Genomic DNA, 14,955 nt, shown 5'->3' with positions numbered 1-14,955 from the left:
TTTGCTTTGCTTTGTTTTTATTTATTTTATTTTTATTTTTATTTTATTTTTCCTTTATTTTTTTTCTTTAGTTTAGGGGGGTTATGTTTCTTCCTTTTTTCCTCTTTTTTTTGTCTTTTTATCTTTGCGTTTTTTTCTCTATATATATATGTTTTCTTTTCAAGATTTAACTATATTTACATAGAGACCAGGAGGTCTATATTCAATGTGTATTTTGACACTGGACTCATATTAGGTTATACCTGTTATTAATGTAATCCTAATCCCTATGTATCAATATCATTGTTATGTTTATCATTATTCTTTTTGCTCTGTTTTTTATGTTTTGTTTTTGTTTTTTGGAAAAAAAACAATAAAAAGATTTTAGAAGAAAGAAAGAAGGTGAACCTCCGCCCCAGTCTGAAGTCCAGGACGCTCTGGAGCAGGTTTTCATCAAGAATCTCTCTGTACTTTGCTCCGTTCATCTTTCCCTCGATCCTGACTAGTCTCCCAGTTCCCGCCGTTGAAAAACATCCCCACAGCATGATGCTGCCACCACCATGCTTCACCGTAGGCTTGGTATTCAGGCCAAAGTTTCCAATCTTGGTTTCATCAGACCAGAGAATCTTGTTTCTGATGCCTTTTGGCAATCTCCAAGCGGGCTGTCATGTACCATTTACTGAGGAGTGTCTTCCGTCTGGCCACTCTACCATAAAGGCCTGATTGGTGGAGTGCTGCAGATATAGTTGTCCTTCTGTAAGGTTCTCCCATCTCTACAGAGGCACTCTGGAGCTCTGTCAGAGTGACCATTGGGTTCTTGATCACCTCCCTGACCAAGCCCCTTCTCCCCCGATTGCTCAGTTTGACTGGGCGGCCAACTTTATGAAGAGTCCTGGTTCTTCCATTTAAGAATGACGGAGGCCACTGTGCTCTTCGGGACCTGCAATGCTGCAGAAATTGTTTTATACCCTTCCCCAGATCTGTGTCTCGACACAATCCTGTCTCGGGGGTCTACGGACAATTCCTTCGTCTTCATGGCTTGGTTTTTGCTCTAGCATGCACGGTCAACAGTGGGACCTTATATAGACAAGTGTGTGCCTTTCCAAATCATGTCCAATCAATTTATTTTACCACTGGTGGACTTCCATCAATTTGTAGAAACATCTCAAGGATAATCAATGGAAACAGGATGAACCTAAGCTCAATTTTGAGTGTCATAGCAAAGGGTCTGAATACTTATGTAAATGCGATATTTCAGTTATTTCTTTTTAATTACTTTTCAAAAATGTCTAAACACCTGTTTTTGTTTCTTCATTCTGGGATATTGTGTGTTGATTGATGATAAAAAAAAAATGGATTTCATCCATTTTACAATAAGGCTGGCTGTAACGTAACAAAATGTTGAAAAGGTGAAAGGGTCTGAATACTTTCTGAATGTACTGGATGGGGACTGAAACTCCCACATATGAAATCCGGTAATAGATCAAAAGGAAAGCTGTAATTAACAGCTAGCAGGGTTTTACCTTAAGGCAAGACCTCCCAGCCACGTGCATTTCCTGACCTCAAATGGGAGACCAATTAAGACAGAGGCTGAAGTCAGGCAGAGGTAACATGGTACGTCATGGAAGACCTGCGTTAGTTGGATCACTCCTGGTGACTATTGTGAGTAGGCAGGGCACAGCCCATAGAAGAGGGCCAAAGAGAACAGAAATGGGATCGTATCAACTGCCACGGTAAGGCTACTGTTATCTCTCAACCCCAAGTAAAGGTTTATCACCACAGAATAAAGAATTCTGGTCACTTGTCATTTATTAAATGCTTTTGCATATCCACCAATAATTCAGGTACTGACATAAAATGCTTTGAAGGAACTGCACATTTTATGTTCCTTTCAAATGAAGAACATTGTGCGAATCGTGTTTCCATGGCGTATTTTAGATCAAGGAAACTAAATATGTTTTATTTGAACAAATACTATGTTAAATAATTAAATGGAGACATTTCAGATACATGACAGTAAACAGCCCGATGTAATAGTGCATCAAACAGACTACCTGCAAGCATTTTCTACCAAATAATCATAACAGTATTAATTAAAACTATAAAACTAACTAAACCCAGGCTATTCTAAAGGCAACAAAAATTAAGATATGGTTGATCACAGCTGAGTTATAGGACAGCAGTATTCAGAGGTAAGCAGGGAAAATGTTTGAATGCACAGGAAAACATATCTGAAATTGTTATTTTTTTGTGACATTTCTTTGAGCTAGACACCTCATTAGAAAAAGGATGCGATTCAATAAATAGTTATTCTGGTATTGACAATGTTATCCAGGAAGAAAGGGTTTCACTGTTTGCATCCTGGTATCTCTGTCCATGTCATTACCTTATCTTCCCCAGCCAACAATGGGCCATTATGAACTCCACCCTTCCTGAGGTTATCTGTTGCCAGCCCGGTTTTGTTCTGGCCTTTTCTCAAAAATCAACATTGGTATAAATTAGCATCTGCAGTTCCTTACTACCCAAAAGATTTCAAGTGTCAGATTGCTGTAATGTCATTCCTTTATGTTTTGCAAAACAAAAATGGATCAATCTGTTTGCAAAAGACTGGGAGCATTCTACTCCTGTTTTTTTCTGCTCAATATTAGATGAATGGGGGAATGTTCACATGACGCCTGAGTCACAAAGTTGAACTAAACAATCTCCCACTTGCAAATTCCATTCAATACAACACCTGTCTTGATTTACTAAATGAGCACAATTCACTTTCTGATAAAGTCTTCAATCCGCAGTGTTAACTGTTTCTCCTTTCTCAGATTCTGCTGTACTTCCTAAATCCTTCCAGTAATTTTTTTAAGCGAAATTAAAAAATGTACATGTGCAGCTACATTTCCAGAACATTTGTTAAAACATACATAAATGCATTTGGTTAAGGATGTTATCTCTTTGAATCACTTCCCTCTGGAAGGCGACTCCGGACTGACAAAGCTGCCACAGCCAGACATAAAAACAGCTTTTTTCCCCCACAAGTAGCAGCTCTACTCAATAACCAAAAATCTGTAGCCTCCTTTTGCTCTATATTTTTTTTAATTCACTGTTTTAATCAATAATGTTTTTTATTAATGTTTAATGTTGTATATATCATTCCTAACTGACACTGTATGTCATGTTATAGAATTATAGTGTTATATAATGTTATAGAATTTTTCGAGGATGTAACTAGTAGCGTGGATAGGGGAGAACCAGTGGATGTGGTGTATCTGGACTTCCAGAAGGCTTTCGACAAGGTCCCACATAAGAGATTAGTTTACAAACTTAAAGCACACGGCATTGGGGGTTCAGTATTGATGTGGATAGAGAACTGGCTGGCAAACAGGAAGCAAAGAGTAGGAGTAAACGGGTCCTTTTCACAATGGCAGGCAGTGACTAGTGGGGTACCGCAAGGCTCAGTGCTGGGACCCCAGCTGTTTACAATATATATTAATGATCTGGATGAGGGAATTGAAGGCAATATCTCCAAGTTTGCGGATGACATTAAGCTGGGGGGGCAGTGTTAGCTGTGAGGAGGATGTTAGGAGACTGCAAGGCTGGGTGAGTGGGCAAATGTTTGGCAGATGCAGTATAATGTGGATAAATATGAGGTTATCCATTTTGGTGGCAAAAACAGGAAAGCAGACTATTATCTAAATGGTGGCCGACTAGGAAAAGGGGAGATGCAGCGAGACCTGGGTGTCATGGTACACCAGTCATTGAAAGTGGGCATGCAGGTGCAGCAGGCAGTGAAGAAAGCGAATGGTATGTTAGCTTTCATAACAAAAGGATTTGAGTATAGGAGCAGGGAGGTTCTACTGCAGTTGTACAGGGTCTTGGTGAGACCACACCTGGAGTATTGCGTACAGTTTTGGTCTCCAAATCTGAGGAAGGACATTATTGCCATATAGGGAGTGCAGAGAAGGTTCACCAGACTGATTCCTGGGATGTCAGGACCGTCTTATGAAGAAAGACTGGATAGACTTGGTTTATACTCTCTAGAATTTAGGAAATTGAGAGGGGATCTTATAGAAACTTACAAAATTCTTAAGGGGTTGGACAGGCTAGATGCAGGAAGATTGCTCCCGATGTTGGGGAAGTCCAGGACAAGGGGTCACAGCTTAAGGATAAGGGGGAAATCCTTTAAAACCGAGATGAGAAGAACTTTTTTCACACAGAGAGTGGTGAATCTCTGGAACTCTCTGCCACAGAGGGTAGTCGAGGCCAGTTCATTGGCTATATTTAAGAGGGAGTTAGATGTGGCCCTTGTGGCTAAGGGGATCAGAGGGTATGGAGAGAAGGCAGGTACGGGATACTGAGTTGGATGATCAGCCATGATCATATTGAATGGCGGTGCAGGCTCGAAGGGCCGAATGGCCTACTCCTGCACCTAATTTCTATGTTTCTATGTTGTCACTTGGGGGCGGAGCCTCAAGACAAATTCCTTGTATGTGAATACTTGGCCAATAAATGCATTCATTCATTCATTCGTTATGTCACTGCTAGTCTCATGAATACCTTTTAAGCACTGCCAGAGGCATCTTTAAGGTAGATCTGTGAGAGTTCATCAAAGCTATAAATCAAATCACCCAGTTTTATTATCAAATTATTTTTAAAAATCTCGTGCACAAATTTAACCAGTTTACCTTTACATTAAACAAGCAACAACAACTGATGGTGTTCATGTCTATTTCACATCTAAGACCTACTTTCATCTATATATTGAACATCAGGCTATATCTTTTATGGTTGCCAAAAAGTTGTCAAACTAAATACATGCATAACTCTTTGAAGATTTAAAGTTAAATTATCTGTATGGTGCCAAACAAAGTCAATATTAATGGCAATATCAATTTTACTCCTAGAAATAAAACATTATGGTTTGGGCTTGATAATCTTTAAAAACATGTCAAGATAGGTCTGAAGTAGGGTCTCTACAGAAAACGTCACCCATTCCTTATCTCCAGAGATGCTGCCTCTCCCACTGAGTTACTCCAGCATTTTGTGTCTATATTCAAGATACCACACTTGCAGCACTTTTCAAAATCAGATTACTGGTTCAAGGCCTTGGCTTAAGCACATCAATGTAGTTCAAAACTGAAGGAATATCAAATTGTCTATCACATGTTCACTAGATGAAGGTGTCAAACGCCTTAAGTGAGTGAAAGATTTAATTACATCACAAACAACTCCTGTATATCCTCAACCACAATTACTCTTCAAAATAATAATTTCACTGCAAAGTTAGCTTCAATTTGGGCAGTGATTTGTACTCAGTGCATACATCATTGAGCATATGAAAGTGCTTTAAAAATATAAATCTTTCCTCTTTATTATATTCAGAGATCTACAAGCACAGCACTGCAGATGCTGGTTTATACCAAAGATAGATACAAAATGCTGGAGTAACTCAGCGGGTCAGGCAGCATCTCTGGAGAAAATGAATAGGTGATGTTTTGGGTCTGTACCCTTCTTCAGACTGAAAGATAGAGGTGGGGTGGGGCAGTGGAGGCGAGGAAAGGCCAGAATAAATCAGGGCCGCGACGGATGACCTCAGGAAACATGGAGTCCATAATGGCCATTGTTAGCAGGGGAAGATGAGCTAACGAGAAGGATACAAGGGTGCCACCAGTGGAACAAGTAGGATGACAACGGTGGGCGGGGGGGGGGGGGGGGGTTATAGAAATGCAGGAGTTACTTGAAATTAGAGTAATCAACATTCATACGGCTGGGTTGTAAGCTGCCCAAGCAAAATATGGAATATTATTTTCAAATATTTTATATAAAGAAAGCAAGGATAAAGTTTAGGACAGAGTAATACGTTCAACTTCCAACCCACCACCAGCTTCCACATCATCCTTTGCAATTTCTGTCAGCTTCAATATTCCACCATTACACATCTACCGGGTGGCGCCAGCAATGGCAACAATCTGTCTCGTCCCTTACTTCTTTGTTGTTTTTATTACGTGTTAAATTATGTTTTAGTGTTCTTTAGCTTGTTTTATGTGGGGGGGGTTGGGGGAAACATTTTTTAAATCTCTTACCTCGACGGAGATGCGATTTGTTTCCATATCGTATCTCCGTCCGCACTGCGGCTTATCATCGAGGAGCTGGCGGCCTCTGCTGGAGACGGACATCGAGAGCTCCAACCGCGGGAGCCTGCGAACTTACCATCACGGAGCTCGCGATCCCTGTCAGGGATCGACTTTGGAACTCAAACCGCGGGAGCCTGCGGACATTAACATCTTGGAGCTCACGGTCCCTGGTTAGAGACCGACTTCTGGAGCGCCAACCTGCAGGAGCTTCGATCGCCCCGATTGCGGGAGCTTCGATCGCCCCGATGAGGGGGCTTCGATCGCCCCGACGAGGGGACTCTGATCGCCGGCTGCAGGAGCTTTGATCGCCTCGACTGCGGATTGTTCGACTGCCCCGACCGTGGGCGAATAAAGAGGAAGAAGATTGGACTTTATTGCCTTCCATCATAGTGGGGAATGTGGGGAATCCGCTGTGGTGGATGTTTATGTAGCTGTGTGTCTTGTTGCTTTATTTATTATGGCTGTATGGTAATTCGAGTTTCACTGTACCTTAATTGGAACACGTGACAATAAACTGACCTTTGAACCCTTTGAACTTCCCCTTCAACATTCCCTGCTCATCTCTTTTGTACCCACCAATCACTTCTCTGGTACTTTCCCACGCACCACTGGAGATGCAACAGCTGCACTTTCACTTCTTCTCTTAGCACCATCCAGAGACCTATACAGTTCTCGCCATGAAGTATGTCTTCCAAATCAGACGTTCCAGACGAAGCAGTGATTTACTCTGAATGTCTCATATGCTACATTCAGTGTTCACAACATGGTCTGCCCTAGATAAACACAAAGTGCTGGCGTAACTCAGCTTCTCTGGAAAAAATGGATGGGTGATATTTCGGGTCAGGAGCCATCTTCAGAAGCAAGCCCTTACACTCATAATCTTGGAACTGAAGACAACAAGAAATAACATATCGGTCTGTAAAAGGGTCCCGGCCCGAAACATCACCCATCCTTTCTCTTGCGAGATGTGGCCTGACCGACTGAGTTATTCCAACACTTTGTATCTATCTTTGGTATAAACCAGCATCTGCAGTTCTTTCCAGTTCCACATGATTCCACTAGATTGGGAAAAACATAGTTGATCTTTGGCCACCTAACCAGACACATTGAAGTAGCAATCTTTTGAAACATTTTTTCATTTCCACGCAATCCCCTCTCAGTCACCCCATTTTAAGCTGAATTCAACAATAGCCTCTGATGTTATACATTAGCCTTAAGCTTTTCTCAGCACTACCTCCATAGCTCAGAACTAGAAAGCCACAGTTATGGGAGTTGCCTCTTATCGCAGTGCTATTTGCGATGGTACTAACCAGATCAGTGCAGCAGGCCCACAATGTCTGTGCTGAACATGATGCCAAGTCCATCTCTTGTCTACCTGCACATAATCCACATCCCTCCATTCCCTGTAAATCCATATGCCTATCCAAAAGCCTCTTAAATGCCATTATCATACCAGCACTTCTAAAAAGATCAATGTTATAATTTAGTTTTCTAACAACTTCACATGAATGTTTATTAATGAAATCCATCGGTACCATCTTGTCGAGAAAAAAAGCACTGACCCAACCTATCAAAAATATTTTCAACATATTCAAGCTGGTGCACAAGCATTCTCAATGTTTTTATTCGGCTCGTGTCAGATGGATTCTATTTTTTACATCACAGCAGGCCATTTGGAATGCATCTTTGTATGAATGCTACAACAAATCAGCCAAATTGAAAACAAGCAGATTATATAAGAAAATGTTGGTTATACCCAGCAGCTTCAATGTGAAGGCAGCGTTATTTTTTGGGAGTGCATATTATTCCAGATATTAACCTACTTTCTTTCTCAGCCGCACAAAACCGTTTGTTACTTCCAACCTGTCCAAATATCCAGGATTCAGCTACCTTGATGATTAATGCCACAGATTGAAGAAACTAATTCAGATATAGGCTATTAAAGTAATTATTTTACTGAACAAATCAAATTTAATTATTCTATCTTACTGTTGAGCAACAACAACTTACAAAGCAACAAAATAAGATTCCATGACTCTATGCAGGTTTTGAATTTATATAGGGATTTTATTTTATTTTTTAATGTTTCAAGGCACATTACATGAATTTTAAATGGATTTGGACATTAAACCACACAAACAGTAGGAATTTGTCCTCTTTCGAGCCATACATAACGTGCAGTAATGTAGAAATGTTGAAGAGCATTTCAGAAATTTTGATTAAGAAGTGGAGTTCAACATGTATAGGTCAATACATCACATATCTAGATGATATAATAGATGTTCAATTTCTAGCCCATGATATTATAAATGAAGCAACAAATGGGAGGAATGCCATCCAACATGGTCAAATAATTTCACTGGAACTTTAATTCAACAGACCTAGAAATTAATTCAGCGACCTGAAGTTGTACAAAAAGGTATTTCACAACCATCTATCAGGAAAATAGGGGCAGTCTATATATAGATATGTTGTCAGTAAAACATGCATCTTGTAAAATGAATTTAAAAATGAGAGGGGTGGGATTACAAGATCAAATAGCAATGTGTTCTACAGCTCGTCCGAGCTCACAAGATGGTATTTCTTGTTTTATTTAGTTCCAAGATTATGACATTAAGGGCATGCTTATGAATCAGGTCTTCAAGGCAAATCATACATATTTGCTTGCCAACATGTTAAAAGATAGCAGGCATGGACGCATACTTAATAATGTGCATCTGACCTACATTTCTCATTGGCAGGATTCAAAGGCCTCCCTTCACTGTGATACTCAAGAACTGGCAAACAAAAACTCCTAGAAAGTTGGTTAAAGGCACACATGCTTTACTGATAAATATACGGGGAGTGGCACTTAATATTTTTGTGCAGCCTGGTGCTAATTTACTTTTGCGTTATAGAGCACAATTCCAGGCTCTTTAGCCCAACTCAAACTTGAAACCATTTTTAAAAACAAACAGTGTAGGAACGAACTGCAGATGCTGGTTAAAAATCAAATATAGACACAAAATGTTGGAGTAACTCAGAGGGACAGGCAGCATCTGTGGAGAGAAGGAATGGGTGATGTTTTGGGTCGAGACCCTTATTCAGACTGAAGAAGGGTCTCAAGCCGAAGCGTCACCCATTCCTTCTCACCAGAGATGCTGCCTGTCCCGCTGAGTTACTCCAGCAGTTTGTGGCTACCTATATCAGAGTACTTCTTGTACAATGCATTGTTAATGTTGTTGCACAGTAACAATACAATAATAAAAGAGTAAAAAGTTCAAATAAATCAGTCTAATCAGTTCACAATCAGTGTCTTTACAATATTAGCCTTTGACAACAGCAAAATATCATAGAAGACAGGAACAAAGTGAATTTTGTGTACTTTTTAAAAAGATATAGTAATTAAATTAATCAAATAAAAAAGTCTAAAAGCAGTCAACACATAAATAACATAGAACATCACAAGAACAGGCTGTGCCGAACATGATGCCAAGACCATCTCTTATAGAAACATAGAAAAATAGGTGCAGTAGGCCATTCGGCCCTTCGATATGATCATGGCTGATCATCCAAAATCAGTACCCCGTTCCTGCTATTTCCCCATATCCCTTGATTCCGTTAGCCCTAAGAGCTAAATCTAAATCTCTTGAAAACATCCAGTGAATTGGCCTCCACTGTCTTCTGTGATAGAGAATTCCACAAATTCACAACCCTGCGTATAATTCCTTTCCCTCCATTCCCTGCATATCCACATCTATCCAAAAGCCTCTTGAATGCTACTATCGTATTTGCCTCAACCACCAACCCTGGCAGCACGTTCCAGGCACTCACCAACATTTGTGTAAAAAAAAGTTGCCCCACAAATCTCCTTTAAACTTTGCCCCTCTCATATCTCTGAAAAGTAATCAAAAAGACCCATTGACAATTAACTATGCAGTTATATCGCCTGCCCACAGGCAATATAGCTGAAGCAAAAATAGATTGTTATCATCCTGTAACAAACACATTTATCTACTTGGGAAACAATGCATATACAGGCCAAGGTTATTGAACTTCTTTCAACATGCCAGTTGTATAATTCTTATGCTTCAGAAAATTTCCTCCAGGAATTATGACTAAATAGACACTAAACATGACAAAAATCGAGGTGCCGTGGTTAAAACTTCAGCCATGCAGCACCTTACGGTGAATCATACTTGCAGTTTAAATTTCCAAGCGCAGTTACCTAGGCCAGCTTCCAGTTTTCCCCGCAGAAAGGGTTCAGCCTACCTTGCACAAATCCCCAACAGCAGCTGCTAACAATGATGTAATTCAAGCTGCATTTTTCCACAGAATTAACTGAGATAAGAGTGGCGTGTAAGGATATCTACACTAATAAAAATTACTTGAAACTATTGCTTAACCACTGAAGTGACATAGCATTCCATTGGTGTGGAGGTGGTGGAGGGGGTTGAGCTAAGCAAATGAGATGAATACACAACACTGGATTTCTTTGTGAAACCATTTTAGTCCAGTACTTAAAATGCGTTGCATTGAATGCTGGTTTAAAACAATAGCTTATTAACATGAACTTGATCTAGATAGGATATTCTTATAAATATATGTGGCACAGTTGCATGCCCTGTTAAATTAAATCTCCAAATAATTTTCTTTGCCGAGGCAAAAAAAGAATAAAAGCAGCATCTGTTACCATAAGCGACGACACTAATGGTATCACTAACTGACCAGCGTAATCTTTTGGGACTAAACCATTCTTCCATAAAAAATGGGAATAACTAGAAAAAGCAAAATGAAGTAACACAATATCAATTCTGATTGCAAGATTAAATTCTGTTCCAGTACAAGAGAAAGGATTTAGAAACTGACAGATTTTATTCAAAAATATACATATTCTACCTATCAAGGATCATTCGCTCATTTGCAAATAGAGCTGAATTAAAACTCACCTTTCCTGGGCATTTCTTGCATAGGAATGCAGTTGCCACCGCCACCATCGTAAGGTAAGTATGGGTCAGCAGGCATATCCATGAGAATTTGCTGCACTGAAAGTATGCTGCACTGAAAGTCTACCACACTATTCTCTCAATCTGCAGTCAGCAGAGCTGCCATGTTAGCTCAAGAAAACAGGCTGTGTGCGTGTGCAGCAGCTTGGATCCTGTGATAGGCTATGATGTAAGCAACAGGAAATTGCTCCTGTCACGTTGCCACTGGTTACTAGTCCACTGATCCCAGAAGCTTAGCAGCAGAGTAAATGCATCGTCATCTAATATCTCTGAAGGTGACAGTACTAATTTTGGCAGATAACACTAACCAAAATGTAGGTAAACTACCGTTGCTCTTTTGTCAAAGAGAAAACTTGTATATATGCATAATTACATTTTGTTCAGCTTAAATGTTCATTACAATGCTTATTTCCTTTGAGCATAAGGAAAGGAGGCGGTAAACTGGGGAAAAGCAAGATAGCCAAATAATGAAAAAGAATGTAACATGTAATTGGTACATTTTTAACATGCCTCAGTATCTCAGGTCTCTTATTTAAAGAATGACAAAACAAATCCATTTTATCAAGGCACATAACAAAGTAAGAAAATCTCACTATAAATGGTCAATTGATTTAGTGACATTGATTGAGCCAGTGCACCAGAGCAACTTGGGGCTCATCATCAAAAATAGAACTGGGACTTCATCAACAACTGGGAAATAGTCTCATCCCAAGGACGGCAACTTAATGGTGCATTCCTGCAAGAGAAAGTCCATAAGCAGAACTAAAGCCTCTGTCTTTTATCAGGTAGGTGCATGTTAAAAAGTTCAAGGGGGAGATAACACTATAATATTAAATTACAATGAAAAACTGTAAACTTTAGCGTTTGGAGAGTGGAAGGTAATCTCTGAATGAGGATGGTGGGGAGAGAAGTAGAAAAAGAATAAAAAAGTGTTATTGGAATGGCATTGGAAATTATTCAGGCAAAAGAAGATTTGTAAAAACCTCAAGTTGAAAGAGTCTGCCCAATATTAGAAAAGTCAATTCCCAGAAGGGAGTGACAACCTTGTGGTTATGGGGAGGAGTGACAAAGGTAAGTGTTCGACAATGACATCCAATGTTATCATGACAAACAGCAGAAAGATTACCAGCAGATCCACTCAGTAAACGGTCAATCTACAGCACTAACATGAGAAGGAAACAGAAATTCCTGACACCTGCAGCTCTCAAGCTGTTGTTACGGTGAAGACTTTACAAGAGAACCAGACACTATTTATTCACCCTAAACATTAAAAAAAGAAAAAGAAAAACTGCAGCTGCTGGGAACCCAAGATAAAACAGAAAATGCAAGAAAGCTTCAGTGGCTCATGCAGGCACATCTGCGGAGAGAGAGTAAAAACAAGTTAACATTTTAAGTCAATGATTTTTCATCAGAACTCTTGAAAAGCCATTAACCTAAACTGATAACTCAATTTTTCCCTCCACATTAATTATTTATTCATTATTATTTGCTCACAGACTATGGATATCATTGCCAAGCCTGGCATATTTTTTGTTCATTCCTAGTTTTCCTTAACCGAGAATGTAAGTGGAAGGCAAGTTGTTGGAGGCAGATTCTTACGGATGGGATCTGTCAGTATTTGGATAAGCACAGACTGATTAGGGATAGTTAATCTTTGGTTTCTGAGTGGGAAATTATGACTCACAAATCTGATAGTATGTTTTGAAGATAGACAAAAATGATGGAGAAATTCAGCGGGTGAGGCAGCATCTATTGAGCGAAGGAATAGGCGACGTTTCGGGTCGAGACCCTTCTTCAGACTGATGTTGGGGGGGGGGGGAAGAAAGGAAGAGGCGGATAAAGTAGACTGTGGGAGAGCTGGGAAGGAGGGAGAAAGCAAGGACTACCTGAAATTGGAGGTCAATGTTCATACTGCTGGGGTATATACTACCCAAGCGAAATATGAGGTGCTGCTCCTCCAATTTGCAGTGGGACTCACTCTGGCCATGGAGGAGGCCCAGGAAAGAAAGATCGGATTCGGAATGAGAGGGGGAGTTGAAGTCCTGAGCCACCGGGAGATCAGGTTGGTTATTGCGAACTGAGCGGAGGTGTTGGGCGAAGCGATCGCCAAGCCTGCGCTTGGTCTCACCGATATAGAGCAGTTGACACCTGGAACAGCAGATGCAATAGATGAGATTGGAGGTGCAGGTGAACCTCCGCCTCATCTGGAAAGACTGCTTGGGTCCTTGGATGGAGTCGAGGGGGGAGGTAAAGCGACAAGTATAGCATTTCCTGCGGTTGCAAAGGAAAGTACCGGGGGAAGGGGTGGTTTGGGTGGGAAGGGACGAATTGACCAGGGAGTTACAGAGGGAACGGTCTCTGCGGAAAGCAGAAAGGGGAGGAGATGGGAAGATGTGGCCAGTGGTGGGATCCCGTTGGGGGTGGCGAAAATGTCAGAGGATTATGTGTTGTATGCGACGGCTGGTGGGGTCGAAGGTGAGGACAAGGGGGACTCTGTCCTTGTTCCGAGTGTGGGGATGGGGAGTGAGAACGGAGCTACAGGATATAGAGGAGATCCTGAAGAGAGCCTCATCTATAGTCAAAGAGTTGAACCCCCGTTCCCTAAAGAATGAGGACATCTCCGATACCCTGGTTTGGAACACCTGGGTGCAGATGCAGCATAGACGGAGGAATTGGGAGTAGGGGATAGAGTCCTTACAGGAAGCAGGGTGGGAAGAAGTGTAGTCCAGATAGTCAAGGGAGTCAGTGGGTTTATAGTAGTTGTGTTTTGAAGAGATCACTAAGGGGATTGGTGTGGACAGGGAAGTGGCCAATACCAATATCAACTTCAGTAACACCTTTGATAAGGTCCTGCACCGCAGGCTGGTCTGGAAGGTTAGATCACACAGAGGCTAATGCGAGCTAGTCAAATGGATCCAAAATTGGCTTGGAGAAAGGAACCAAAGGGAGTAGTGGAAGGTTGCTCTTCTGAAAGGAGGACTCGTGCTGGGTCCGCAGGGGTTGGTACTGGGCCCACAGTGGTTTGTTACCTACTTGAATGATTTTGATGACACTGTAGTTCACATAGTATTTTTGAAGATTACATCAACATTTGTGGTTTAGTGGACAGTAAAGAAGGATATTTAAGTTTACATAAGGATATATATAGAGCAGTTGGGAAGCTGGGTCAAGGAGTGGCAAATGGAACTTAACCCCGACGAGTGGCGTTGCCTTTTGACATGTCAAACCCAGACAGGACTTGCACAATAAATGGTAGCATCCTGGAGAATGTTACAGAACAAAAAAAAATTGAGATTACAGGTGCACAGTTCCCTGAGTGAGTCAGATAGGCGGGATGAAGACGGCATTTTGCACGCTTGCCATTATTGGGAAGGGTATTGAGTGCAAATTTTGGGACATCATGCGTTTGCACAAATTGTTGATGAAACCATACTTGGGAGTAATGTATACAGTTCTGGTCGTCCAGCTGTTGAAAGGATGTCATTAAATTGGGAAAAAGTGTGAAAGAAATTAAACAGGATGTTTCCTGGACTTGGGTTAAAGGGAGAGGCTGGATAGACTGGGACTTTATTCTTTGACTGAAGGACCTTATTGAGGTGTACAAGGTTACAAAGGACACAGGTCTTTTTCCCCATGTAGAGTACTAAAACTGGAGGGTATAGGCTTACGGTAAGAGGGGAGAGAGATCTCAGGGACAACGTATTCCACTCAGAGGGTAGTCTGTATCTGAAATAGACTGCCAGAGAATGCTATAGAAGAGAATACAAATATGACTTTCAAAAGGCTTTTGCACAAATATATAGATATGGTTCAGAGTGATATGAGCAAAACGGGACTAGCCTAATATGTCACATTGATCGACATAT

The 14,955-nt window shown here is 40.9% G+C and overlaps 1 protein-coding gene across 4 annotated transcripts in view; it reads right to left on the bottom strand.

Annotated features, from left to right (window-relative positions):
* clcn3 (chloride voltage-gated channel 3) overlaps positions 1–11,259 on the bottom strand; it is an 82,986-nt gene extending 71,727 nt beyond the window's left edge. For 3 of the 4 annotated variants that reach the window (XR_004411456.1, XM_033018297.1, XM_033018299.1), the window contains exon 1: positions 11,033–11,259. Coding sequence is in view for 2 of the 4 variants with exons in the window: in XM_033018297.1 (XP_032874188.1) it covers positions 11,033–11,114 (82 nt within the window). In the remaining 2 variants the exon portion in view is untranslated. Of the gene's footprint in view, positions 1–10,311; positions 10,333–11,032 lie in introns of those variants that run through there. The other variant, XM_033018298.1, reaches the window with a different exon arrangement.
* Positions 11,260–14,955: the final 3,696 nt, after the last annotated feature.

Source organism: Amblyraja radiata, chromosome 3, assembly GCF_010909765.2.
Source record: "Amblyraja radiata isolate CabotCenter1 chromosome 3, sAmbRad1.1.pri, whole genome shotgun sequence".
NCBI lineage: Eukaryota > Metazoa > Chordata > Chondrichthyes > Rajiformes > Rajidae > Amblyraja > Amblyraja radiata.
This window is presented reverse-complemented; position numbering and strand designations above follow the sequence as displayed.